This window comes from Haliotis rubra, unplaced genomic scaffold, assembly GCF_003918875.1.
Source record: "Haliotis rubra isolate DU_JTF1 unplaced genomic scaffold, ASM391887v1 Scf383, whole genome shotgun sequence".
In the NCBI taxonomy this organism is placed as follows: Eukaryota; Metazoa; Mollusca; class Gastropoda; order Lepetellida; family Haliotidae; genus Haliotis; species Haliotis rubra.
Window position 1 is genome coordinate 726551 of NW_025767061.1, and position 27810 is coordinate 754360.

General features: G+C 39.7%; 1 protein-coding gene across 5 annotated transcripts in view; it reads right to left on the reverse strand.

Annotated features, from left to right (window-relative positions):
* Nucleotides 1-3645: 3645 nt before the first annotated feature.
* The window catches only part of LOC124286441 (phosphoinositide 3-kinase adapter protein 1-like), a 43963-nt gene continuing 19798 nt past the window's right edge, over nt 3646-27810 (reverse strand). For 2 of the 5 annotated variants that reach the window (XM_046722818.1, XM_046722819.1), the window contains exons 6-16: nt 26464-26666; nt 24683-24770; nt 24106-24276; nt 23093-23146; nt 21102-21275; nt 20323-20489; nt 17331-17486; nt 15214-15292; nt 12947-13023; nt 11473-11541; nt 3646-6159 (exon numbers count right to left, since the gene is read on the reverse strand). In XM_046722818.1, the coding sequence (XP_046578774.1) occupies nt 6034-6159; nt 11473-11541; nt 12947-13023; nt 15214-15292; nt 17331-17486; nt 20323-20489; nt 21102-21275; nt 23093-23146; nt 24106-24276; nt 24683-24770; nt 26464-26666 (1364 nt within the window). In that variant the 3' untranslated portion in view covers nt 3646-6033. The remainder of the gene's footprint in view (nt 6160-11472; nt 11542-12946; nt 13024-15213; nt 15293-17330; nt 17487-20322; nt 20490-21101; nt 21276-23092; nt 23147-24105; nt 24277-24682; nt 24771-26463; nt 26667-27810) is intronic. The other 3 variants (XM_046722820.1, XM_046722821.1, XM_046722822.1) reach the window with 3 other exon arrangements.

Below are 27810 nucleotides of genomic sequence, written 5' to 3' on the forward strand. Positions count from 1 at the left end.
TGCATGATTTCATGGTTTTATATGGAACGGTGTCAGACTATGCATATTTTTAAGGACGACACATTAAACATATGACCTTATATCATATTATGAACCAACTTGACATGGTAACAGGAACTGAGTTATCCCGTAACACTGCATTTGAGTGACATGCTCATTTGATTTGACATTCAACTTCGAGTTGCCACTGTAATATGACACCTTTGATATGTCGGCTCTAAGTTAGAATCAGGAAGAGACACCACGTAAAATTATAATCCTAAATGTGTGTTTGTGTTGGGGAAGGGGGAGGAGGAAGGTGAATTCGAAAAAAAATGGCGATTACAGAAATAGAAAGAGGTATCCACTGATGGTAACGGATGGACATTAAGATAATGAAAAGACAGGGTGTATGTAGACAATAAACATGTTGGTCGTGTAGCGTAAGGGCGCAGACGACCAAGAAAGACGACTTTTGAGATGACTTCGTCAATCATGTGTCATGTCCCTCGAGACATTCGTATATAGGTGTTGCATGTTTCCAATTAATTTAAGGGATAAAACGTATGCCTGCATGTTCGGCAGAATATCTGCACTAGTAAGTTGTCCTGGTATTGCTGTTAATCTTCCATTGACCTTCTGGGTGTTGAAGTCGAAACCCCATGTCATTACAGACCCATTCCCAAATCTGGCAAGTCATTGGCCTCTACGTTCGTGGGGACACCTCCAGACAGGTATACGCTTGTCAAGAATGTCCTCCGTAAATCTGGACCCCTCTAAAACATTCCATGAGACATCGGCGACTCCCCAAGATCTTATGCTCTAAACACCTTGTCCTCTGACTAGAATGTGTCGCTAATGGTCTGGTTAGAAACTTGAACTCCGTTGTCCTTGCGCAGTTGAACAGCGATTTGATTTTTTACTTCTTTTACTCAATTTATTGAGGTCTCTGTTGATTCAGTGCTTTGAATTGTGCCGATCATTTATATTTTGTGTCTTGACATAGCTGTCCAAATTACAGACAGTTTCACTTTAAACATTTAGGATACCTCGAGCCGACCGCTGCCGTGCAAACAGATCCGATGCCTATGTCACTTTGTAGGTCACAAGCCGCCGTGATGTTGCTGGAATATTGCTAAAAGCGGCGTAAAACCAAACTCAGTCAGTCAGTTGTAGGTCACGCTTTCCCAACCCGGTCATATCTACTGCATTAAAACAAGAGTAAAGAGCCAACGTTACTATGATGAAAATCAACAATGGCTATGGCTCAGAGCGATTTGACGACCTTTCACCGTAATGTCAAAATTATGAATGACACTGTACCCGTGAACAGAAATTAGATGGTCCACACCAATGTCACAATCATGAATGACACTGTACCCACGTGAACAGAAATTAGATGGTCCACACCAATGTCACAATCATGAATGACACTGTACCCACGTGAACAGAAATTAGATGGTCCACACCAATGTCACAATCATGAATGACACTGTACCCACCAATGAACAGAATGACACTGTACCCACGTGAGATGGTCCACGTGAACAGAAATTAGATCCACACCAATGTCACAATCATGAATGACACTGTACCCACGTGAACAGAAATTAGATGGTCCACACCAATGTCACAATCATGAATGACACTGTACCCAACAGTGATGGTCCACACCAATGTCACAATCATGAATGACACTGTACCCACGTGAACAGAAATTAGATGGTCCACACCAATGTCACAATCATGAATGACACTGTACCCACGTGAAGATGGTCCACACCAATGTCACAATCATGAATGACACTGTACCCACGTGAGAGATGGTCCACACCAATGTCACAATCATGAATGACACTGTACCCACGTGAAGATGGTCCACACCAATGTCACAATCATGAATGACACTGTACCCACGTGAAGATGGTCCACACCAATGTCACAATCATGAATGACACTGTACCCACGTGAAGATGGTCCACACCAATGTCACAATCATGAATGACACTGTACCCACGTGAAGATGGTCCACACCAATGTCACAATCATGAATGACACTGTACCCACGTGAAGATGGTCCACACCAAATGTCACAATCATGAATGACACTGTACCCACGTGAAGATGGTCCACACCAATGTCACAATCATGAATGACACTGTACCCACGTGAACAGAAATTAGATGTCCACACCAATGTCACAATCATGAATGACACTGTACCCACGTGAACAGATGGTCCACACCAATGTCACAATCATGAATGACCCGCGTGACACTGTACCCACATGAAGAAATTAGGTGGTCCACACCAATGTCACAATCATGAATGACACTGTACCCACGTGAACAGAAATTAGATGGTCCACACCAATGTCACAATCATGAATGACACTGTACCCGTGAACAGAAATTAGATGGTCCACACCAATGTCACAATCATGAATGACACTGTACCCACGTGAACAGAAATTAGATGGTCCACACCAATGTCACAATCATGAATGACACTGTACCCACGTGAACAGAAATTAAATGGTCCACACCAATGTCACAATCATGAATGACACTGTACCTCGTGAACAGAAATTAGATGGTCCACACCAATGTCACAATCATGAGACACTGACACTGAACCAGAAACCACACCAATGTCACAATCATGAATGACACTGTACCCACGTGAACAGAAATTAGATGGTCCACACCAATGTCACAATCATGAATGACACTGTACCCACGTGAACAGAAATTAAATGGTCCACACCAATGTCACAATCATGAATGACACTGTACCCACGTGAACAGAAATTAAATGGTCCACACCAATGTCACAATCATGAATGACACTGTACCCACGTGAACAGAAATGAAATGGTCCACACCAATGTCACAATCATGAATGACACTGTACCCACGTGAACAGAAATTAAATGGTCCACACCAATGTCACAATCATGAATGACACTGTACCCACGTGAACAGAAATTAGATGGGTCCACACCAATGTCACAATCATGAGTGACACTGTACCCACGTGAACAGAAATTAGATGGTCCACACCAATGTCACAATCATGAGTGACACTGTACCCACGTGAACAGAAATTAGATGGTCCACACCAATGTCACAATCATGAATGACACTGTACCCACGTGAACAGAAATTAGATGGTCCACACCAATGTCACAATCATGAATGACACTGTACCCACGTGAACAGAAATTAGATGGTCCACACCAATGTCACAATCATGAATGACACTGTACCCACGTGAACAGAAATTAGATGGTCCACCAATGTCACAATCATGAATGACACTGTACCCACGTGAACAGAAATTAAATGGTCCACACCAATGTCACAATCATGAATGACACTGTACCCACGTGAACAGACATTAAATGGTCCACACCAATGTCACAATCATGAATGACACTGTACCCACGTGAACAGAAATTAAATGGTCCACACCAATGTCACAATCATGAATGACACTTTACCCACGTGAACAGCCATTAAATGGTCCACACCAATGTCACAATCATGAATGACACTGTACCCACGTGAACAGAAATTAGATGGTCCACACCGCGTTTCACAGTTTCTCTCGTGACGACCATATACAAATGCAATGATCTCTACATACAAGGGCAAAGAAGATATCCTGATTGCAATCAGCCCGTAAAGCTTTTATTTATATCACATTTTATCACACAAGTGTAATAGAGACCAAAGTGATGCCTACAACATGTTCATCATTTATGGGGACTCAAGAGCTGGATGCTATCACTCCGTATACATCCACAGTACATTGGTCATGGGTATTGTACAGGCAATAGCGAAAGGAACTTATAACAAGAAGCTCTATTAGTTCTGAGAGTCCCGTAAAACCACAATGTCACACATTTTCGACAATATTCTATGCTATAGTATATATATTGGGGGCATATGCACTCACTTTAGCTTCCTATCGATGCAATAAAAGACTTATTATCCCTTATGACTTGTCTGAAATCGATAATCGAAACTTCGAGGCGAACAGCTTCCAAACAGATAACACTTGCGCAAACGATTGCTCCGCACGTCGATACCTATCGCACGCGGTATTGTCGGTGTTTACCAAACTGGTTTCACTCACAAGTTGTGCATAGGATATTCGTAAACTGCGCTCCAAGGGACATAACTGTATGGGGTTAGCTTGAAATAATGTTCAACCGGTAGAGGGTACGAGAGTCGATTTGATGAAGCGTTGCATTAATTCATTCGAATTTTCAAATTTAATATTGTAATCTAAATACGTAATTCTTTTGGAATAAATTATATGGTAGCTCCCCTTAGGGCTGATAGCACTATTATTGAGAGAAATGCATTATTAATTTTTTAGTGAAGTGTGGTGTGACATTGTGCCTTTAAAGATATATATATATATGGCGTATCATAATTCATAGCAGCTATAGCAAGATCTGTGAATCACGAAAGAGTTGTCCATATAAATTCATTTTTGCACATTTACATACAGAACATGTACAATATTATGCAAATTGTTTTTCTTAATAAGTAGATCAACATAAAACAGTATTTGATGTACATTATGCTCAAATTATCTCATTCTTTAAAAAATTGGGGCACATATCACACTTCAAGGTGGAATGAAAACTGGAATATAATATTTTTTTTCTCAAACACACCCATGCACACTGTCGGTCTGTTACTATACCTCCTTGCTAAGTCTGTCACTATACCCCCTTGCTAAGTCTGTTACTGTACCCCCTTGCTAAGTCTGTTACTATACCCCCTTGCTAAGTCTGTTACTGTACCCCCATGCTAAGTTTGTTACCATACCCCCTTGCTAAGTCTGTTACTATACCCCCTTGCTAAGTCTGTTACTATACCCCTTGCTAAGTCTGTTACTATACCCGCTTGCTAAGTCTGTTACTATACCCCGTTGCTAAGTCTGTTACTATACCCCTTGATAAGTCTATTACTGTACCCCCTTGCTATATCCCCTTGGTGAGTGTGTCACTGTATCCATTCACTGCTGAGTTTCCGTGTTGTCAGGGCCGATGCACGGGTGTGAGGATTGACGGACACGGGTCAACCATTAAACTACACCCCCCAACCTGGCTTCAGACAAGTGACATGTTTTCTGTACACAAGACCATCTACCAAAACAGGTTTACCAAATCTACAACTGATTCTAGCTATTTGACATTTACAATTTGGCAATAACACAATATAAAATATGTTTTCTATTACAAGAAAAAAATCATTTCAAAGCACAAAATATCTTTCTGGCGTCCCATGGTTGCAATGGTTTCTGGAATACTGACATATAAAAGCTGCGTATCTCTCAACACAACCACTCGATCGATATTACCTGTTTACTATGAGATCGTATATAACTGGTTGGGATACTGACGTGGGTTCACACCATCGTCGTTCCCTTCAGTACACTGTGTTTGCCGCTTTCATTACCGCTACCTGTGGTAGTTCTTGTCAACAAGTGGGAAAATATATCAACACTTCGCAAAATATCTGTTTGATAAGTTCCTGCATCAAATGTAGTCAATTACATGGCCTCCTTTCACAAATCACTGAGGTGATCGTAAGTTACTAAGGTAACCTTAGTGCAATGTTAAAGAATGGGAGTTAAGGTTAACCTTAGTAAAGGTTGCTTCGAGAAAGGAGCCCCAGACTGACAGTTTCCTCATATTTCAAGTCATAACTCGATATCATTATATTTCATTACCTAAGTAGTCCAAATTGGTCTTAATTTTAAGTTTAGTTATGGATGAAACTTTATATACTTTGTGCAAACATATTTACATAAAAACTCTGTATAGAATTTCCCATCATTTCGCTTGCATTCGTTTCATGTGCATAAGTTTTGTTGAACGTTTGATGTAGTCTTTCACTGATTATGAATTGAGAAACAATAAGTATTTACATCTGTCTGTGAAATATACATCGCCAGTATACGTATTTACATTCCATGTCTCACATGGAGATGTGACATAAGTTAGACGGACTCAAGGGAGGAGCAATGATTAGATCATCTGGGTGGGCGTGTTTGAGGGACAGGGCGTGCCATGTTGGTGCGGGTGTGGGTGCGAGGCGGTATGGGGGGTGCCTCCATGTTGTCCGTCTGGGCCAGAAACTCCATCCGGTGCGACTCACGCTGGAAAAAATGGAAATCATAATAATAATAATAATCCTCCTCCTCCTCCTCCTCCTCCAAAAGTACAATAACGTTTGTAGTTTGCAATTGAAGACTGCTAAAACAGTACTTTGTGTGTTCATATTAATATTTCTGTTACAATTATAATTTTAAAGACAAAAATGAGTACACAGGGTTAGGATAATCTAGAAACAATAGCTGTGATTGGGCTTTTTCCATGTATTTTTAACCGTGTTCTATACACAGACTCGTACTGACATACCGTTTGTTCAAGTGATGAATAACATAGGTTACTATCTATACGTTCAACTGATGAATAACATAGGTTACTATCTATACGTTCAAGTGATGAATAACAGGTTACTATCTATACGTTCAAGTGATGAATAACATAGGTTACTATCTATACGTTCAAGTGATGAATAACATAGGTTACTATCTATACGTTCAAGTGATGAATAACATAGGTTACTTTCTATACGTTCAAGTGATGAATAACATAGGTTACTATCTATACGTTCAAGTGATGAATAACATAGGTTACTATCTATACGTTCAACTGATCACTAACATAGGTTACTATCTATACGTTCAAGTGATGAATAACATAGGTTACTATCTATACGTTCAAGTGATGAATAACATAGGTTACTATCTATACGTTCAAGTGATGAATAACATAGGTTACTATCTATACGTTCAACTGATCACTAACATAGGTTACTATCTATACGTTCAAGTGATGAATAACATAGGTTACTATCTATACGTTCAAGTGATGAATAACATAGGTTACTATCTATACGTTCAAGTGATGAATAACATAGGTTACTATCTATACGTTCAAGTGATGAATAACATAGGTTACTATCTATACGTTCAAGTGATGAATAACATAGGTTACTATCTATACGTTCAACTGATCACTAACATAGGTTACTATCTATACGTTCAACTGATCACTAACATAGGTTACTATCTATACGTTCAAGTGATGAATAACATAGGTTACTATCTATACGTTCAAGTGATGAATAACATAGGTTACTAACTATACGTTCAAGTGATGAATAACATAGGTTACTATCTATACGTTCAAGTGATGAATAACATAGGTTACTATCTATACGTTCAACTGATCACTAACATAGGTTACTATCTATACGTTCAACTGATGAATAACATAGGTTACTATCTATACGTTCAACTGATGAATAACATAGGTTACTATCTATACGTTCAAGTGATGAATAACATAGGTTACTATCTATACGTTCAAGTGATGAATAACATAGGTTACTATCTATACGTTCAAGTGATGAATAACATAGGTTACTATCTATACGTTCAAGTGATGAATAACATAGGTTACTATCTATACGTTCAAGTGATGAATAACATAGGTTACTATCTATACGTTCAACTGATGAATAACATAGGTTACTATCTATACGTTCAAGTGATGAATAACATAGGTTACTATCTATACGTTCAAGTGATGAATAACATAGGTTACTATCTATACGTTCAAGTGATGAATAACATAGGTTACTATCTATACGTTCAAGTGATGAATAACATAGGTTACTATCTATACGTTCAACTGATCACTAACATAGGTTACTATCTATACGTTCAACTGATGAATAACATAGGTTACTATCTATACGTTCAACTGATGAATAACATAGGTTACTATCTATACGTTCAAGTGATGAATAACATAGGTTACTATCTATACGTTCAAGTGATGAATAACATAGGTTACTATCTATACGTTCAACTGATCACTAACATAGGTTACTATCTATACGTTCAACTGATGAATAACATAGGTTACTATCTATACGTTCAAGTGATGAATAACATAGGTTACTATCTATACGTTCAACTGATGAATAACATAGGTTACTATCTATACGTTCAAGTGATGAATAACATAGGTTACTATCTATACGTTCAACTGATGAATAACATAGGTTACTATCTATACGTTCAACTGATGAATAACATAGGTTACTATCTATACGTTCAAGTGATGAATAACATAGGTTACTATCTATACGTTCAAGTGATGAATAACATAGGTTACTATCTATACGTTCAAGTGATGAATAACATAGGTTACTATCTATACGTTCAACTGATCACTAACATAGGTTACTATCTATACGTTCAACTGATGAATAACATAGGTTACTATCTATACGTTCAAGTGATGAATAACATAGGTTACTATCTATACGTTCAAGTGATGAATAACATAGGTTACTATCTATACGTTCAAGTGATGAATAACATAGGTTACTATCTATACGTTCAAGTGATGAATAACATAGGTTACTATCTATACGTTCAAGTGATGAATAACATAGGTTACTATCTATACGTTCAAGTGATGAATAACATAGGTTACTATCTATACGTTCAACTGATGAATAACATAGGTTACTATCTATACGTTCAACTGATGAATAACATAGGTTACTATCTATACGTTCAAGTGATGAATAACATAGGTTACTATCTATACGTTCAAGTGATGAATAACATAGGTTACTATCTATACGTTCAAGTGATGAATAACATAGGTTACTATCTATACGTTCAAGCTGATGAATAACATAGGTTACTATCTATACGTTCAAGTGATGAATAACATAGGTTACTATCTATACGTTCAAGTGATGAATAACATAGGTTACTATCTATACGTTCAACTGATGAATAACATAGGTTACTATCTATACGTTCAAGTGATGAATAACATAGGTTACTATCTATACGTTCAAGTGATGAATAACATAGGTTACTATCTATACGTTCAACTGATGAATAACATAGGTTACTATCTATACGTTCAAGTGATGAATAACATAGGTTACTATCTATACGTTCAAGTGATGAATAACATAGGTTACTATCTATACGTTCAAGTGATGAATAACATAGGTTACTATCTATACGTTCAACTGATCATTAACATAGGTTACTATCTATACGTTCAACTGATCACTAACATAGGTTACTATCTATACGTTCAACATGAATAACATAGGTTACTATCTATACGTTCAACTGATGAATAACATAGGTTACTATCTATACGTTCAAGTGATGAATAACATAGGTTACTATCTATACGTTCAACTGATGAATAACATAGGTTACTATCTATACGTTCAACTGATGAATAACATAGGTTACTATCTATACGTTCAAGTGATGAATAACATAGGTTACTATCTATACGTTCAAGTGATGAATAACATAGGTTACTATCTATACGTTCAAGTGATGAATAACATAGGTTACTATCTATACGTTCAAGTGATGAATAACATAGGTTACTATCTATACGTTCAACTGATCACTAACGATCTATACGTTCAAGATGAATAACATAGGTTACTATCTATACGTTCAAGTGATGAATAACATAGGTTACTATCTATACGTTCAAGTGATGAATAACATAGGTTACTATCTATACGTTCAAGTGATGAATAACATAGGTTACTATCTATACGTTCAACTGATCACTAACATAGGTTACTATCTATACGTTCAAGTGATGAATAACATAGGTTACTATCTATACGTTCAAGTGATGAATAACATAGGTTACTATCTATACGTTCAAGTGATGAATAACATAGGTTACTATCTATACGTTCAAGTGATGAATAACATAGGTTACTATCTATACGTTCAAGGATGAATAACATAGGTTACTACTATACGTTCAAGTGATGAATAACATAGGTTACTATCTATACGTTCAAGTGATGAATAACATAGGTTACTATCTATACGTTCAAGTGATGAATAACATAGGTTACTATCTATACGTTCAAGTGATGAATAACATAGGTTACTATCTATACGTTCAAGTGATGAATAACATAGGTTACTATCTATACGTTCAAGTGATGAATAACATAGGTTACTATCTATACGTTCAAGTGATGAATAACATAGGTTACTATCTATACGTTCAAGTGATGAATAACATAGGTTACTATCTATACGTTCAAGTGATGAATAACATAGGTTACTATCTATACGTTCAAGTGATGTATAACATAGGTTACTATCTTTGATACGATCAAGTGAGGAATAATAAACATCGGGTTACCTTCTACACACACCTGCACATGCCAGACAGGGAGTTTAACATAATGTACTGATTAGTACGTGAGGCTGAGTACGACTAAAGGTCAGACTATGTATGCAACAAATATATGTGCACCAGTGTTATAGAGAAGCTATGTAGGTGACCTCCATGCAAACAGTACTGATAAAGAAGTGCATCTATTTCGGATGGTGACCTCACGAGGTCAAGTATGGACGGTTTGTTTGTGAACTATAGCGATAGCAAGACACTCTGTCACAGTATGAATGACACTGATAAAGGATACCTAAAGTCAAATAAGCACAATTTATAATAAGGCCTGTTTATTCGAGAATAAACCAGAACAAGACGGACTTTTAGCCTCTCAAACCAAACTTGGGGCGATTTGCGTGATAAATAAGGGATGGAGATTTACTCTCAGAAGGAATGTGACGCTGCAGATATGTAGGCGATGAAGCTAAAGAGCAGACGTAAGTTGAAGCATAAAAGCACTTACAGTTATTGTAAGCGTGCTTTGATAAAAAGAAATATGCTCATTTGCATTTCTTCAATAAATGAAGGAAGATCGCCATGGCGAAATCTCAGATAGAATAATGTACGAATGTGTGCGCTTCATGTGCTACTGACGAATACACAGCTTTATAAAGGAAAAAGGGTGTCATGAACATTGTTGTGACACCCAGTGGTTGGTGTGCACAGAGAAGGTATGGACACTGACATGTTAGAGGTAACATTAACAGGAAGGGAACAGGTGGACACACACTGACATTAATAACCCCACGTCCCAGGAGTCACACACGGATAAACAAAGCTCATTGCAGATATTTCTGAACCTCCTTTCACTCCGAAGCATTTGAAGTGTACATTTTGTTTGAAATTTTAGATTTAATTCTAAGATCAATTTAATTACACGTGATTGATCAGCAGCACTACATGTCATTTTGGAACACCAGCCACATATTGGTGAATATGCTGAATTTGTATTCAACCTGCGATTAGGAAAATGTTTCTAAAATAGACGTGACAAATTACGGACCGTGACTGACAGTAGTTCTCATGATTGGTTTGCGAAAACAGATTTCGAACATAAATGCAAGTAAAATATTAGTTTTGTCTATGAGTTCTACTGAGGAAGGCTGTGTGACACCTGATTCTGGAAGTCCTTTCTGTCCCCTCACCTTTACTTGGTTAAGGGACCTCGTTGAGCTGGTTTGTCTCCGATATACTACATCGTGTCTTTGGTCAGGCTGTAGGTAAGTGGGAACGGCTTTGTTACATTCCACGAAACGTGAGAGACTAATGTCAAATTACCAAATTATGGACAGGCATGGCTCAGATTTACATATATATTCCAAGTCACTTAGTGAGATCTTTGTTGGATGAATATATGTCAATTTGAATAGTACCACACTTCTCTCAGAGATCTTACTTGTGAGACATTACTGGAAAATCGGGTCCCTTAATCCCATTACATAAATTGGTCTTAGCGTTAAGCAGATCATAACTCTCATTCCGTAACAAAGGCTGACGGTATTTGTAACGCTAAGATCGCTTTGCGGAATGGACCCAGTTCACGAATTTTGTTTCAAGAGCCATAATGCTTGATGGATAAACTGCTTGACCAGGCTTATTGAATGTCTAGTGGCTCAAACTATCAACCACTGGTTTGTTTTGCCGGGACCAAGGTTATATGCACAAGGTTAAATCAGTACCTACCTGGAAATGGGATATGTCAATACACCATTCTGACACTCAAAGTACAAGATATTTTCAAAAGTCAAACTTGATTCTTCCTTTATTTATGGACTTGGGCGACAAACATGTCGTCTTAATATGAAACAACGTGACAGGGCATTGCTAGGTTGGATGTGGGTTGTTGTCAATGTTACCTCAGGCACATCAAACGGCATTTTGCAAAATTCAAATCTCAGTAAAATACAGATAACCTGTTTTGACCAAGCAAGTTATTCTGTGCATATGTACCAAAAGTGATTGTATTCTGTTACTAGATAGCGTCAGTGTTTTACTCTTATTTGAAGCAAAATACTCCGAATATATGATTAACTAACATGCACATGCGCCAACGAAACACATCCGGTTTTAGTTAGATCGATTTCAAATAACGTCAATGTAATAGAAGGCAAAAAAGCCATGGTGATGCCAATGGTGGTTGTACGATGACTGTACCGATCCACTGTTTCGAAATACAAAGCTCTAAAATTCACAAACGAGACAGATGACATTCTGTAATTAAACCCCACCCCCACCTCCTTTCTTAAAAGAACTGTCATTTACATTTACTTCGGATGCCATACATTAGTCTTCCTTATCCTACAGCTAGTACTTATGTCGAGACATAATATCGCTATGCGTCTATATACAGATGAATCGTTACAGTCCATTACTACCCAAGTACACAAATGAAGTTCGTGACAGGCATTTAGAAGCTGATCTAACATTAACACATGACACGTTTTATGGATAAATACTTCTGTTTATGCTTTATCACGTTTCAGAGCTTATTCTTGCTCCTGATTACCTGATGAAGAAGCAATAATTAGCTCTCAAAACGTCGTGAAAAAGAATAAAAGGACGTTTATCCATAAAACGAGTCATGTACCAAATACACAAATGTTCAAATGAATATATTACATCGCCCTCATCACTGCTGCTCATCTGGTCATTGGCCATGCTGGCTGCGCTATCTCTGGACGAAGAACTGGATGAGCCTGAAGAAGAAAATATGGAACACATTTAGTCCTCAAGCATAGCACAGGCGGGAGTTCAAATCTGAGATTGCGAAGTAAAGCCCAACCGAAAAATACTTGATATACTATAACAATATACATGTATGTTCATTGTAAGTCTTCCTACTTAGTAATGAGGAAAGTATTACATATGATTTCACCCCAGGAAATGATACACTAAAGTACTCTTGTATAAGATAACCTACTGCATCCGATAAGTTCGAGACCTAACTTCATTAGTATTATTAATTGGTCAAGCAAACACCTCGGAGATTTACACATGGAATCGTGATAAAGAGTCGAAATTGTCATTTTTTATTTTTAGCTGAACAATTGAATTGCCTTTGCATGTGTTTGTGACTAGTGCCAGGTGTTGGGCCGGACACGATCACATTCTACGAACACTGTGATTTAATTGTGACTCACAAACATTATTTATTAGTACAGAAATAATTTTCGTCGCCCAGATTTGGTATGTTTAATGCTAGCGTAAAACACAACATCAGCAGATTGGCCAGAAAACACCAGCAAGATAATGCAGTTAAGGACCGTCAGAGTTCAGAGCGGATACAAAGGGCTCTTAGTGAGGATACAACCCTCCGCACAAACACAAGACTTTACCAGTTTATGCCAAGTGGCGGGTTGAAAAGTGGCTTTCACATCGTCGATTGTACAACAGAAAGGTCCGAAACTGCCTAAATCACCCGCGTATAGATCCAGACGACCTAACAGACGTCGTTGTTCACTACCAGAGCAGAAAGTAGCACGACTAGCTTGGCGTTAGGTTCGACGTCACTGGAATTTGAGGTCATGGGAAGGGTCCACTGGTTGGACGACATTCTGTTTCTCTTGTTTATGACTGATGGGTGAGCTCGTATTTGGCGTCACAGAAACACTACATATGGACAACGGAATATCTTGGAGTATATAAGTACTGCTTGACGGGGGTCATTGACGACGAGGGGGTGCCTCTCACATGACTGTAAACATGACCTTGTGACGATCATACAAATCTGTATGGTCAATGGTACATCACTGACAGTTCAGACATGGTTGTTGTACCACATTTCGATGACCATCCTCCGAACACAAGGCCAGTCTTCATCAACAGCAATGCTAGGCCGTTAGTGATTTCTTATGTCAAGAGGCTGTAGCAACTCTACCTTGGCCCGATGGAGTCCAGACCGATATATTCAATAGAGCATGTTTGGGACATTATGGGTTCCAGAATACGCCTGAAATATCCTCCAGTATATAATCTGGACAAGCCCTACATCAAGGTCAGAAAGCAATACCCCAACGTCAAATTCAACGACTGATATCGTTAATGAGTTATCTCTTGTTGAGTTATAGAATTCATCAGAATAGCCTTAGCGTTTTTACTATTCAACTCATATTGTATTACATCAGACAAGAGTGAAAATTCAGCATTACAAACGTTATTAGAGTGAGAGTGTTAGAGTGAGTGAGTGAGTTGGGTTTACGCCGCTTTTAGCAATATTCCAGCAATATCACGGCGGGGGGACACCAGAAATGGGCTTCACACATTGAACCCATGTAGGGAATCGAACCCGGGCCTTCGGCGTGACGAACCAACGCTTTAACCTCTAGGCTACCCCACCGCCCCAGTTACTAACTGAGGAAGAGGGTCAGAGATGTTATTGCAGTTACACCAGATCTTGAGATCGTGTTCGGTTATTGATACCTATGTTATTTCTCGAGGATTTTATGCCACGATTTTGAAACTAACCCCACTTAACGTCACACGACCATAGTTATCAGCACTACAAAATGAGGCCATGTTTTCCATGTTTGCTCTATGAATTCTCTTCAGTTTTACTTCTTTTTTCGCGTTTAGACTTGCCATCTAATTATACCTTGAGGGTCAATTTAAATTTAATTGAGGTTGGAACAAATTCCTTGGCTATGGTTAATTTTAACATATCGATACTGCCAAAAACATGGGGTGTTGCGATACTAATTTCTATGTATATATGTTTAGAATACTTCCAATGGAACATTTCACACAAATGGACTTTACTCAAACATTGACTCAAGTGTGAGCCCTTGACGTATTTCGAGTGTTAGGATACTTAAATCACACTCCAATGATTTATGAATGAAAACCTTTCTATTTCCAGCACGAGACGTTTAACAACATGCTGTACTCACTCGTCGTGCTCAGGTTGCTGAATCTAAGACTGGACGGATTGTTGTTTCCACCTGGGATCGGCCGGGTTGCAATCGGGTCCTGCAACACAACCACATGCAGCTACAAACAGCACTCCCTAACATCGCCCACATGAAGGAGTATACACATATATCTCTACACAACCCTGTATAAAAGTCTTCGTTACACTTGAGTGCACGCCCACCCGCTCTGACTGGGTTCGGTATCCCGGCTGCTTCGTTTCGAGGGAGGTAAACCCAAGTACAAAATATTGCACTTTTGATTTGCGATTGTACGCTTATAATTTTGTTTATTTGTTTTTTCATAATCAGCACCGATATTATATGTCATGAAGAAGTGATAATTGTGTTTTAATTATGTTTGATTTTTTGGTTGCATGTGACCTTTACTGCCGAGCTTCGTACCTACACATTACTAAACACATACACTGCGAACACACAGTGTGTGTGTGTGTGTGTGTGTGTGTGTGTGTGTGAGAGAGAGAGAGGTATTACTGAGTATGCAGCCTCCCGTCATTTAGCTGACATATTACTGAGTATGCAGCCTGTCGTCATTTAGCTGACATATTACTGAGTATGCAGCCTCCCGTCATTTAGCTGACATATTACTGAGTATGCAGCCTCGTCGTCATTTAGCTGACATATTACTGAGTATGCAGCCTGTCGTCATTTAGCTGACATATTACTGAGTATGCAGCCTCCCGTCATTTAGCTGACATATTACTGAGTATGCAGCCTGTCGTCATTTAGCTGACATATTACTGAGTATGCAGCCTCCCGTCATTTAGCTGACATATTACTGAGTATGCAGCCTCCGTCATTTAGCTGACATATTACTGAGTATGCAGTCTCCCGTCATTTAGCTGACATATTACTGAGTATGCAGCCTCCCGTCGTCATTTAGCTGACACATTTAGTATGCAGCCTCCCGTCATTTAGCTGACATGCTGAGCCAGCCTCGTCATTTAGCTGACATATTACTGAGTATGCAGCCTCCCGTCATTTAGCTGACATATTACTGAGTATGCAGCCTCCCGTCATTTAGCTGACATATTACTGAGTATGCAGCCTGTCGTCATTTAGCTGACATATTACTGAGTATGCAGCCTGTCGTCATTTAGCTGACATATTACTGCAGTATGCAGCCTCCGTCATTTAGCTGACATATTACTGAGTATGCACTGAGTATGCATATTCATTTAGCTGAGTATGCAGCCTCCCGTCATTTAGCTGACATATTACTGACATATTACGTCATTTAGCTGACACATTACTGGTAATGCAGCCTCCCGTCATTTAGCTGACATATTACTGAGTATGCAGCCTGTCGTCATTTAGCTGACATATTACTGAGTATGCAGCCTCCCGTCATTTAGCTGACATATTACTGAGTATGCAGCCTCCCGTCATTTAGCTGACATATTACTGAGTATGCAGCCTGTCGTCATTTAGCTGACATATTACTGAGTATGCAGCCTCCCTGTCGTCATTTAGCTGACATATTACTGAGTATGCAGTCTCCGTCATTTAGCTGACATTTAGCTGACATTACTGAGTATGCAGCCTGTCGTCATTTAGCTGACATATTACTGAGTATGCAGCCTCCCGTCATTTAGCTGACATATTACTGAGTATGCAGCCTCCGTCATTTAGCTGACATATTACTGTCATTTAGTATGCAGCCTGTCGTCATTTAGCTGACATATTACTGCAGCCTCCGTCATTTAGCTGCCATGTCTGGAGTCATGCAGCCTCCCGTCATTTAGCTGACATATTACTGAGTATGCAGCCTGTCGTCATTTAGCTGACATATTACTGAGTATGCAGCCTCCCATCATTTAGCTGACATATTACTGATATGCAGCCTGATTATGCATATTACTCCCTCCCATCATTTAGCTGACATATTACTGAGTATGCAGCCTCCCATCATTTAGCTGACATATTACTGAGTATGCAGCCTCCCATCATTTAGCTGACATATTACTGAGTATGCAGCCTCCCATCATTTAGCTGACATATTACTGAGTATGCAGTCTCCCGTCATTTAGCTGACACATTACTGAGTAGGCCAAACAACAACAACAACATATACGTACAGATATCTGAAGGACGTGTTTGGGCGGCTTCTGGCGCTTGCTGATGAGTCTGGCGAAGAAACTGGGTTTGCTGGTTTTTTTGGACATCTGATCGGCCGTTGTTGTCACTGTAGTGATGACAGTGTTGTAGTCTTCTCGCATCTGCCGCAGGGTATTCTGTTCAACAGAATATATATATACATATATATATATATATATATAAACTCTTAGTTATCTCATAAGGTATCTCAAATCTGACAAACATCAACTGTACGATTTCGACTACATCAAAAGCACGGAATTATGAATCACTTGCAGATACAGAAATGTGAGGCGTTTCTGCCCCATCGTTGACGACCATCACAAACACGAGCAAAGGCAATTCAATTGTTCACAGGAAAAAACTAAAACATGGGAACATATGTACAACTGACCTCCACATTTCAACTTTAAAATGTTTTGAAAGCTTTACTGAAGGTGTGGATGTTGTAATCATGATCAAATGACCTTTTAGCAAGTCAACTATTTGGCGATGTGACGGTGATCGGTCGCTGATCTGTCTCTCTACCTAAACCTAGGTGAATGAACTAAAATGTCCAACAGGAGAGAAAATATGGCTTAAGCTGATTCCGAAGCTCTCACTGGCTCTCCGGCTATTTTTTCCGACTCATCTCTTCAAGTTAAAGGCCGGTCTTATAGAGAAGGAACCATTGACCACTGTACACAAGCCGACCACGCCTGTCGCCATGATGAACGACACAGACAGGGCAGGCATAAAGTGGTTGATTGCAAATAGTTGAAAGAACCGACTACGGAGATAGCGAGTACATAATAGCTATGAGACAAAAGAGCTTCACCAAAACTCTTCGGTATTCTAGCCTAAGCGAAATGTCGGCAATTGAAACGAGTTTGAAACCAAATTTCCTATTAAGGAGTTATATTCGAGGAAGAATAATCTCCTCATATGTGTTATTACCTACGGAAACAATCCGGAACATTCCATCAATGTTCTGACTGTCTGAAACAGCCTGGACCAGACAATCCAGTGCCTGACATCATGTGCGTCTATCTACTCATGTAGGGTAAGATGACAGTCAATACCCAGGTCAGCCAACCTGACAATCCAGTGACTGACATCATGTGCGTCTATCTACTCATGTAGGGTAAGATGACAGTCAATACCCAGGTCAGCCAACCTGACAATCCAGTGCCTGACATCATGTGCGTCTATCTACTCATGTAGGGTAAAATGACAGTCAATACCCAGGTCAGCGAACCTGACCACCTGATCCCGTTAGTCGCGTCTATGGACAAGCATGGACGATTCTAACGTAGATCTTCACGGGTAACCTTGCAACCTGCAACGGGTAACCTGATCTTTGAGGCTACCACAAGTGACCAGTAGATCCCGAAAGGGTAGCAGTAGTCTCAAGGTATACTTGTGTTCGACTGATTGATCTCACTCTCTGCTAACACCCCGATAGACAAGGATTTACTGCCTCGGGATTACAAGAGATAACACGAGGATAGCAACTGAATAATAATTGTTTAGTTTTCCTTATGAGTGTAATCAATTTGGAGAAAATGACAAACTTAAGTCCTGTGTACATTGAGCGTCCTCCTGTACAGGGAAACTGAAAGAACTGATTTTCAGATAAACCATTACAGGAGATAAAGAGGGAGCGAAGGTGGAGGTGTATTCGGTCGAGATGGGTCGGGGTGGGGATTCCTTGACGGGGAGTGGGGTGTGCAGGGGGCAGGGGGCGTTTTGAGATAAAATAAAAAAAATCAATGAACGCCCTCACGCGCAGACACAGGTATACTCTCTACACGTTACATACCTAACGTGGAGAAGATGAAATATGTAGAGTTAGAGGTTTGTAGCGAGGAACATATGTCGTACACCGAGAATGGCATTATCCATACATAGTTATTTGGCATTACTCTTAGAGAACCATAGACCATTATATAAATGTAAGGAGACACCTCGGAAACTCATCAGTCCTGTAGTTCTACGTTGTTTGACCATCTTCGACCTGACACAATAATCGTTATCTCCTGGGTTAAAAAGTATACAACTTCAGCATCAAGCTTCCAGCCTACAACCTCCAGTCCTCAACCCCCAACCTCTCACCCATCCCCCAACACCAACCCTAAAACCCCCAGCCCCCAACATCCAACCTCAATGCCCAACCTCCAACCCTCAATCCCCAACCCTAAACCCCCAGTCCCCAATCCCCATCCCCAACCTCCAACCTCCATGCCCAACATCCAACCCTCAACCCGCATCCCCAACATCAAACCCGCATCCCCAACCTCCAACCCTCAACATCCAACCTCCATACCCAACCTCCAACCCTCAACCCCATCCCCCAACATCCAACCCTCAAACCCAACCCCCAAACATCCAACCTCCATGCCCAACCTCCAACCCTCAACCCCAACATCAAACCTCCAACCCCCATCCCACATCATCCAACCTCCAACCATCAACCCCATCCCACAACCTCCAACCTCAACCCCCATCCCCAACCCCCAACTCTCATCCCCAACATCAAACCCCACCCCCACCCCAAACATCCAACCTCCATGCCTAACCTCCAACCCTCATCCCCCAACATCAAACCCTCATCCCCCATCCCCAACATCCAACCTCCATGCCCAACCTCCAACCCTCATCCCGCAACCCTCCACCCACTTCTGTACGTGATTACCTGTCTTTGCTTGAAGGACCTAGACTGTCCTTCCACGTTCCTTTGTTACCAGGCTTTGAACAACATGAGCACCCTCAGTCCCCAATCCCCCAGCACCCTCAACCTCCATCCCCAACCCCAACCTTCCATCTACTTCTGTACGTGGTTACCTGTCTTTGCTTGAAGGACCTAGACTGTCCTTCCACGTTCCTTTGTTACCAGGCTTTGAACAACATGAGCACCCTCAGTCCCCAATCCCCAGCACCCTCAACCCCCATCCCCCAACCCCCAACCCTCCACCTACTTCTGTACGTGGTTACCTGTCTTTGCTTGAAGGACCTAGACTGTCCTTCCCCGTTCCTTTGTTGCCAGGCTTTGAACAGCATGAGGGCTTCGTGGGGATTAAAGTTGCCTTCTTTCACGCCGTCCATTATCTCTAGTAGTTCGTTTTGACTCGTGGAACCCATGGCAACTCGTGGTAGGGCTTCTGCAAGCATCAGTGAGACTTTCAAACATCACAACCTCTTCTCATTTGTAATAGATTATTACAGGACAAGGTTATATTGGTGATTAGTTTCAGAGGGTTGTAATATAAAGAGTATTGAAGAGGAAGTTATGATGCATCCTTTTGGAATATGCATAATGCATGACATATTGGTTGAACTTCATAAATGAGCACGGCTCAAACGTGAAAACGAGTTAGGTACGAGTTAGGTAGCCTTTTCAAATACACGTACACGAAAGCGATACAGACAATCACCCTTGCCTCGAGCTCTGATGTGTCGCACTAGCGGGTATCTCGAAGTTAAAAGCTTGGCTCTTCAATGTCAATATGATGAGGTCGTGTCGAAAATCGGACACCTCGAAATGTTTACGAAGGCCCCTTTAATTTCTTCAGAACGGTGTTGGAGTGAAGTTTCTACATGCTTTTCCGGGCGTATGTGTCAATGAAATTCATTGCTGGTACACAAAGTCTTCACTAATTGTTCATATGCAGGATATCTGGCGGGTAACATTTAACACCATGTTACTCAAACAAACCCTTATGTGACTTAGAAAGTACGACAATAAGGTGAATGGACATGTAATGGGTACGTACGTTCGTCCTCTACTATACCCATAAAAACAGAGGGTGTTAATCCTGCAGGCAGTGTCTTGGACTTCGACTCATTATCATCAGGAATACGTGAAGGTCTTGGAGCTCGTTCAGATTTAACTCTCATCAGATTGGAAGCGGCTGGGGACCGGGGCCTGGATGCTGGGGCACAGGCCGCTATAGGAGAAGAATGACGTTGACATCCCCCAGAGAACAATAGGTCAGATGCTAGTACACTGCGCATGAGGCAGGCGTGCCGGTGAGTATGTGCACACGTAGGAAGATCATGGGTTAGATGTTACAGCATGCAGCGTTAAGAAGGGCAAATACCCGTTTGGAATACTCATAAGCGAACGTAACTATGATCGTATGTATTTATTGAAAACTGAAGACTAGTGATGGTGATGGTAACTATTTAGCTGTACTCGATGAACAATAATCTAATGTGACTACAAGCAACTTGGTGAGACAGGCCAACTTAGGGAACGTTCATAATTCTTGGCTGTGTGTGTGTGTGTGTGTTGATTTTAAGGTGTGTGTGTGTGTGTGTGGGGGGTTTAACCCATTTTGTTCTGGGGAGGTACACATGTACTAAGGGGTGGGTCAGCAATTTTGTACATGACATGCGGTGGTGGTGGTGGGGGTGGGGGTGGGCGTTCACTTTATTTGTACATAAATATTAGGGGGTCATTCGCATTGTACATGCTTCTCCATAAAATTCATCATCACAACCCTGGCCATAAATTATGAACGGACCCCTTAGTGAAGTTACACCAATTTGTTTTCCTTTTCAATGTGTGTAAGGAACCGTCTGATAATATAACAAATTCAAAGGAAAATAAATTACACGTAACTTTTCCGATATTAGCTTTATCGAAAATAGATGCATTGAAGATAAACATGATCAAAGTTACTTTTGCTTTGGAATATATACAAACTTGGCATTTAGTGAAACACTGACACTGGTGAAGACAGGTGCGGGTGAAGACATTAAGAAGCATGGCATCACTGTAAGACAGGTAAGATGAGTTAGAACAGCGTGGGAGAACAATGTACGAACAACAAACACATGCACACGTGTAAACCGTGGAACTGAAGAAGCATTCAGTGTTAGTATGCTCATTGTGAAAATATATCGTCATGCAGTGTAAGGGTAAACTGTTTGGCAGTTATGACGAACCACGTCCTGGCCAGACTACAGATACTGAAGCAAAGAATGAAATGAAAATGTGTTCTCTGCGTCCGTGGGGCACATGAGCTACTCTGATAAGGATGAGAGGCGGGAACAGGACAGATTAGAGGCGTGTCTATTTAATCAGCTCATCGGATTTACATAATGGTAAATTCCTATTGTTTCAGACTGTGACGTGAAAAGATTCCCACATAATATTTATAGTTGAATAACCATCCAAAAGTTGTTTCAACGGAAGAGGAAATGACATCACTATGCTTTGAAGACCATTTTAACATAATCTAATAGCAAGACGTCACAATCAAATGACATCACTAATCTCTCCTACTGAAGATGAAACATTAACTGTGCTATTTATACTCAGTAATCGGATTTTACTGTTCGCATACAGACACGTTGGAAGAAAGGCTTGGATGATAAATAGAATCACACCCTCGTGTCTTCTAAGTTCAAATATATCAAGATAGATATTGTTATGATGAAAGTATATTAATCATATCTACTCATGGAAACGAATAAGGGAACACATGAAAATACAAGTGTTCCTATACGTTTTTCTAGGATTCTTAGCCTGCTTTGTATTGCACTGTGAGTGAAATTCTGGAAATAGATACAAGAACACTTGAACCTTCATGTTTTCCCTTATTTATTCCCATGAGTATATAATCCCCGAGCCTAGGATTAGGTAATTTGTATCAACTCATCTCGATGTATTTGATCTTGGAGGACACTGTGTGAGATTCCCTAATCCAAGTTGGAAAGGTCATCTTGCCGAAAGTTGAAATACAGAAAAATGTCCTACCGCGACCTGTGCTAGCGGCAACAACAGTCGAGCTTAGATATGTCGTCGGTTTTACTGAAACACACGTGATGTCTGCTTGAAGGCATATCCTACATATAAGCTATGTTTGGAGAAACACCAGCTTGCCACGTCCTTGCAGATGTTGATTCAAACAAGACATCGTTCCAGTCGATTCAGATGTCGATTCAGACGTACATACTTAATAAAAGGGATCCTAAATATTTTCAGGACATTGTTATGAAATTTCCTGCTCAGTCTTAAATTCGACTCACAATCTCCAAAATATTCAAGATAGTTCACATTTGATTATATATTCATTATATATTGGTTCACATTAGCCTTAAATGTACGTTATGATAACTTCGAATTGATAAGCGTTGTCATTGTGGTACTATTGATAACAAAATTACTTTGAAACATATGCAAAAGTGCTTTGTAAGCGTGCTAGATTTATTAATAATTATGGTATCATGGTGTTCAGGTTCATGACAAGGGGTTCCTTGAGTAGCCATGATGGTACAAGGCTTCACCGAGTTAGAAAATAAGCAATATTACCGGGCCCCACGTGTAGTCTGGAGTGGCGTGAACATAATCAACAATCAACAAACAGAGACAATACCAGAAGCAACTGACCGCTACTAGTAAACACGAATGTGCGTATATATGTGCAAAGCGTTACATTCTACTCAGCTGTCTACAGTACATACCAGTACAATGTGACACAAGGCATACAGCACAACATTGCTATCTTGAAGCTTCAAACCTATTATAGTGAACGTAGTTAGGCAATATCATGCCAAGTATCTCTGAAAGCCATGCCCCTATAGTCTTAAATTTTGCATTGATTGAGCATCAAATCATTACTTATGTGGGGCACAGCACTGAACTTCATCGCATATTATTTTCCTTATTTCTTGACTCTGCTTTTAGCAGAGATTTCGTATGGATGTGGAAAGGGTTTTGTCGCTTCTATTTACATAGTGAGTATAAGGTATTGACGGGAATGTACCTACCATCTGATGACTGTCGTCTCGGCTTGTTGGGTACTGGGGGTAGTTTGGATGCCCGGGGCTGTATAGGGGGAGGAGGAGCAGTGCCAAGGTTGGGGGGTAGGGCAATGGAATACGGGTCCTCCGGTTCTTCAGGAATGGAAGGGCCCCGACCCTGCATTTCCATGTAGTAACCTTGAGGAAAGAAGAACGATGAGTTACAGAAGCAAATGAAAAGACAATAAATACCACAGATCTTATAACAGTCTTGGAATATTAGAAGTAACCGAGAAACCGACACACATAATCGTGAGGAACCGGGATTCGAACAGCGAATTGTGGCGCCTCACACAACACATTCCCCTTCGCCTTATAGAACAGCTGACTGAAGTTTGTCATAACCTGTTAAGCCGTAGCATCCGCTTCGGTTGCAGGACAGCTTGTTATAGAAAGTTACACAAACGCAAAAGTTAAGGTACTGATATAATACTTATTTGTTTAAGGGATATATATGAGAATGTGTTTTAAGGCTTACTTTCCAGTGGCCTACTGATCTCCGACCTTGTAGTAATGGGAGATAATCGATAAAGTAAGTACTTACTTTCAGTCTCAACTCCCGGGCTCGTGTTTGTATACCCTGCCGCCATGTGGGTGTAGAGATCACACGCGTCCGCGAGATAGGCCGTCTCCTGCACATACACGTGCATTTTTAGTCAACACACAATTTAAATCATCCCCATACACACAGACACACACAGACACACACATGCATGTATACATACATATACACACATACATACATACATATATACACACATACATACATAAATACATATATATATATATATATATATATACATACATATATACACATACACACACATACATACATACATACATACATACATACATACACATACACACACATACATACATACACACATACACACATACATATATACACACATACATACATACATACACACACATACATACATACATACATACATACATACATACATACATACATACATACATACATACATACATACATACATACATACATACATACATACATACATACATACACACATACATACACACACATACACACATACATACATACATACATACATACATACATTGTTGGAGGTTTCAGTTGTTGGAGGGTGGGTCTGGCGGGTTGTGAAACACTTATTTCTTATTTCAGAATATTTGTCAGAGATAAGTAGGGCATGGAGCTCGTCTTCAACATAGTTTAGGCCAACAGAGTGGCAGTAGAGGCAGACACGTTGATCATAGGGTGTATTTGTGTGACGACCGGTTTTCACTGCTAATCTAAAGTTGTTACAGCGGAACATAGCCATAACTTTCCTTTGATATGGAAGGAGGTCACAGGACAAGTAGTGTTCAGCATTAAGTAAAGATTTAAATTGTGAATAATATTTACATTTAGATGAAGAGTCAAGTGAGGAACGCCAATATTGAAGGAAGCAGGCATAAAATCGCTGCTTGAAGATGGATATAAATGTTTTAATGCTGCCAATTTCGTGTGAGATCCATACAAACCCAAAACCATACTGAAAAAGGATTTGTCTTATGTGTGAAGCCCAGGTAGATTTATTATAATCATCAAGAGATTTGAGCATTTGGTAGGCCTGATAAGGAAGTCTATGGTGTTGTAGCTGCAACAGTCTGCACCAGTACATTATTGATCAGGAAGTATATTGGTATTGCAGTGAGAGTCTGCCACACTCTCCAAGCACCATGCTATTGTTGGTATACTTGCTGACTTTAAGAAAGGTCTTACAGAACTTAAAATGTACAGTTTCAATATGTCTGCAATAAGTGGTTCCCCAAATCTCACAAATCCATAACACAGAATAGGTGTAATCATGGAATCAAATATCTTAAAGATGTCCTTGTGATTAATACATCCTAAAATGTTTCTGGTAATTATAGATGGAGAATATAGCTTTACTTGCTTGAGCCGCTAAACAGGATGGGGCTTTAGTCCATGACAGTTTAGGAGTGAACACAATCCCAAGATATCTGTACATATTCACAACTTCTATTTGTTCACCATTTAAAAAATATTTCTCATAGGAACGGAGAGGACCACCATTTCTAAAAACAATAATTTTGGTTTTGTTCAGATTGACTTTCATTCCTGTATCTGCACAGAATTTTTCAACAATATTAATTTTCTTTTGGAGCTGTAAAGCAGTGTCTGATACAGTTGATACATCATCAGCAAATAATAGCGAAAATACATAGTTGAAGAGACAATAGTTATCGAAATTGTAAAACAACCTTCCAGTGGAATTTGTTTTCAGGATAAAGCATCACAAAGTCGTGAAGAGCCAGAGCCAGTTTCCTTACCATGAAATCTCGTATATACTGAGCCAGTTCCGGGTGGTTGTAGACATCTGCGAGGTCAGCTGGGTCTCGGCCATCACAGTTCTCCACCTGGAAGGCTATCAGCGACCCCGGAACATCCAGCAGGCAGGAACAAAACTCGGTAAGACCGTTTGCAGCTGCGAAGTGCAGCATGGTTGGGTACTGGCTCTTGCTCTTACTGACTCCTGAAAGACGAAAGTGACATCTATTACCACTACTATCATCACTGACTTTACTGCTATTACCACTACTATCATCACTGACTTTACTGCTATTACCACTACTATCATCACTGACTTTACTGCTATTACCACTACTATCATCACTGACTTTACTGCTATATCATCACTGACTTTACTGCTATCACCACTAACATCATCACTGACTTTACTGCTATTACCACTACTATCATCACTGACTTTACTGCTATTACCACTACTATCATCACTGACTTTACTGCTATTACTACTACTATCATCACTGACTTTACTGCTATTACCACTACTATCATCACTGACTTTACTGCTATTACCACTACTATCATCACTGACTTTACTGCTATTACCACTACTATCATCACTGACTTTACTGCTATTACCACTACTATCATCACTGACTTTACTGCTATTACCACTTCTATCATCACTGACTTTTCTGCTATTACCACTACTATCATCACTGACTTAACTGCTATTACCACTACTATCATCACTGACTTTACTGCTATTACCACTACTATCATCACTGACTTAACTGCTATTACCACTACTATCATCACTGACTTTACTGCTATTACCACTACTATCATCACTGATTTTACTGCTATTACCACTACTATCATCACTGATTTTACTGCTATTACCACTAATATCATCACTGACATTACCAGTGCTGTTGTACTTTATACTACCACTGAAATTGTCCTACCATGGAATTTTGTTACAGCCATTGTATTAAGTTTGCAGTAATACATACTGATTTGTAAAGCCTTGTTCATTTTACAAAACAACTATTAATTGCATAACATTAAAATTCTATTTCTTGTTTGTTGGTTCATTCAGAATTTCTGCTTACAGATTACTGATTACCGTATCGTTTCAATAAAATACTGAGAGTCCCATGATATTATACATGCTTACAATATGTCAGAGAAAACAGGAATATGTTTAACTGGCCTTCAACTGAGAAGTTTCATTTTCTATTTTGTTTGTTTTTATCCTTTTCATACTCATGTAGCCTGCAGACATAGATTACCGATGTACTAAACGAACAGATGTGTTTTCGTAATGTCAGTAGATTTAAACAACCACCAGGAAGGAAGGACGTCAC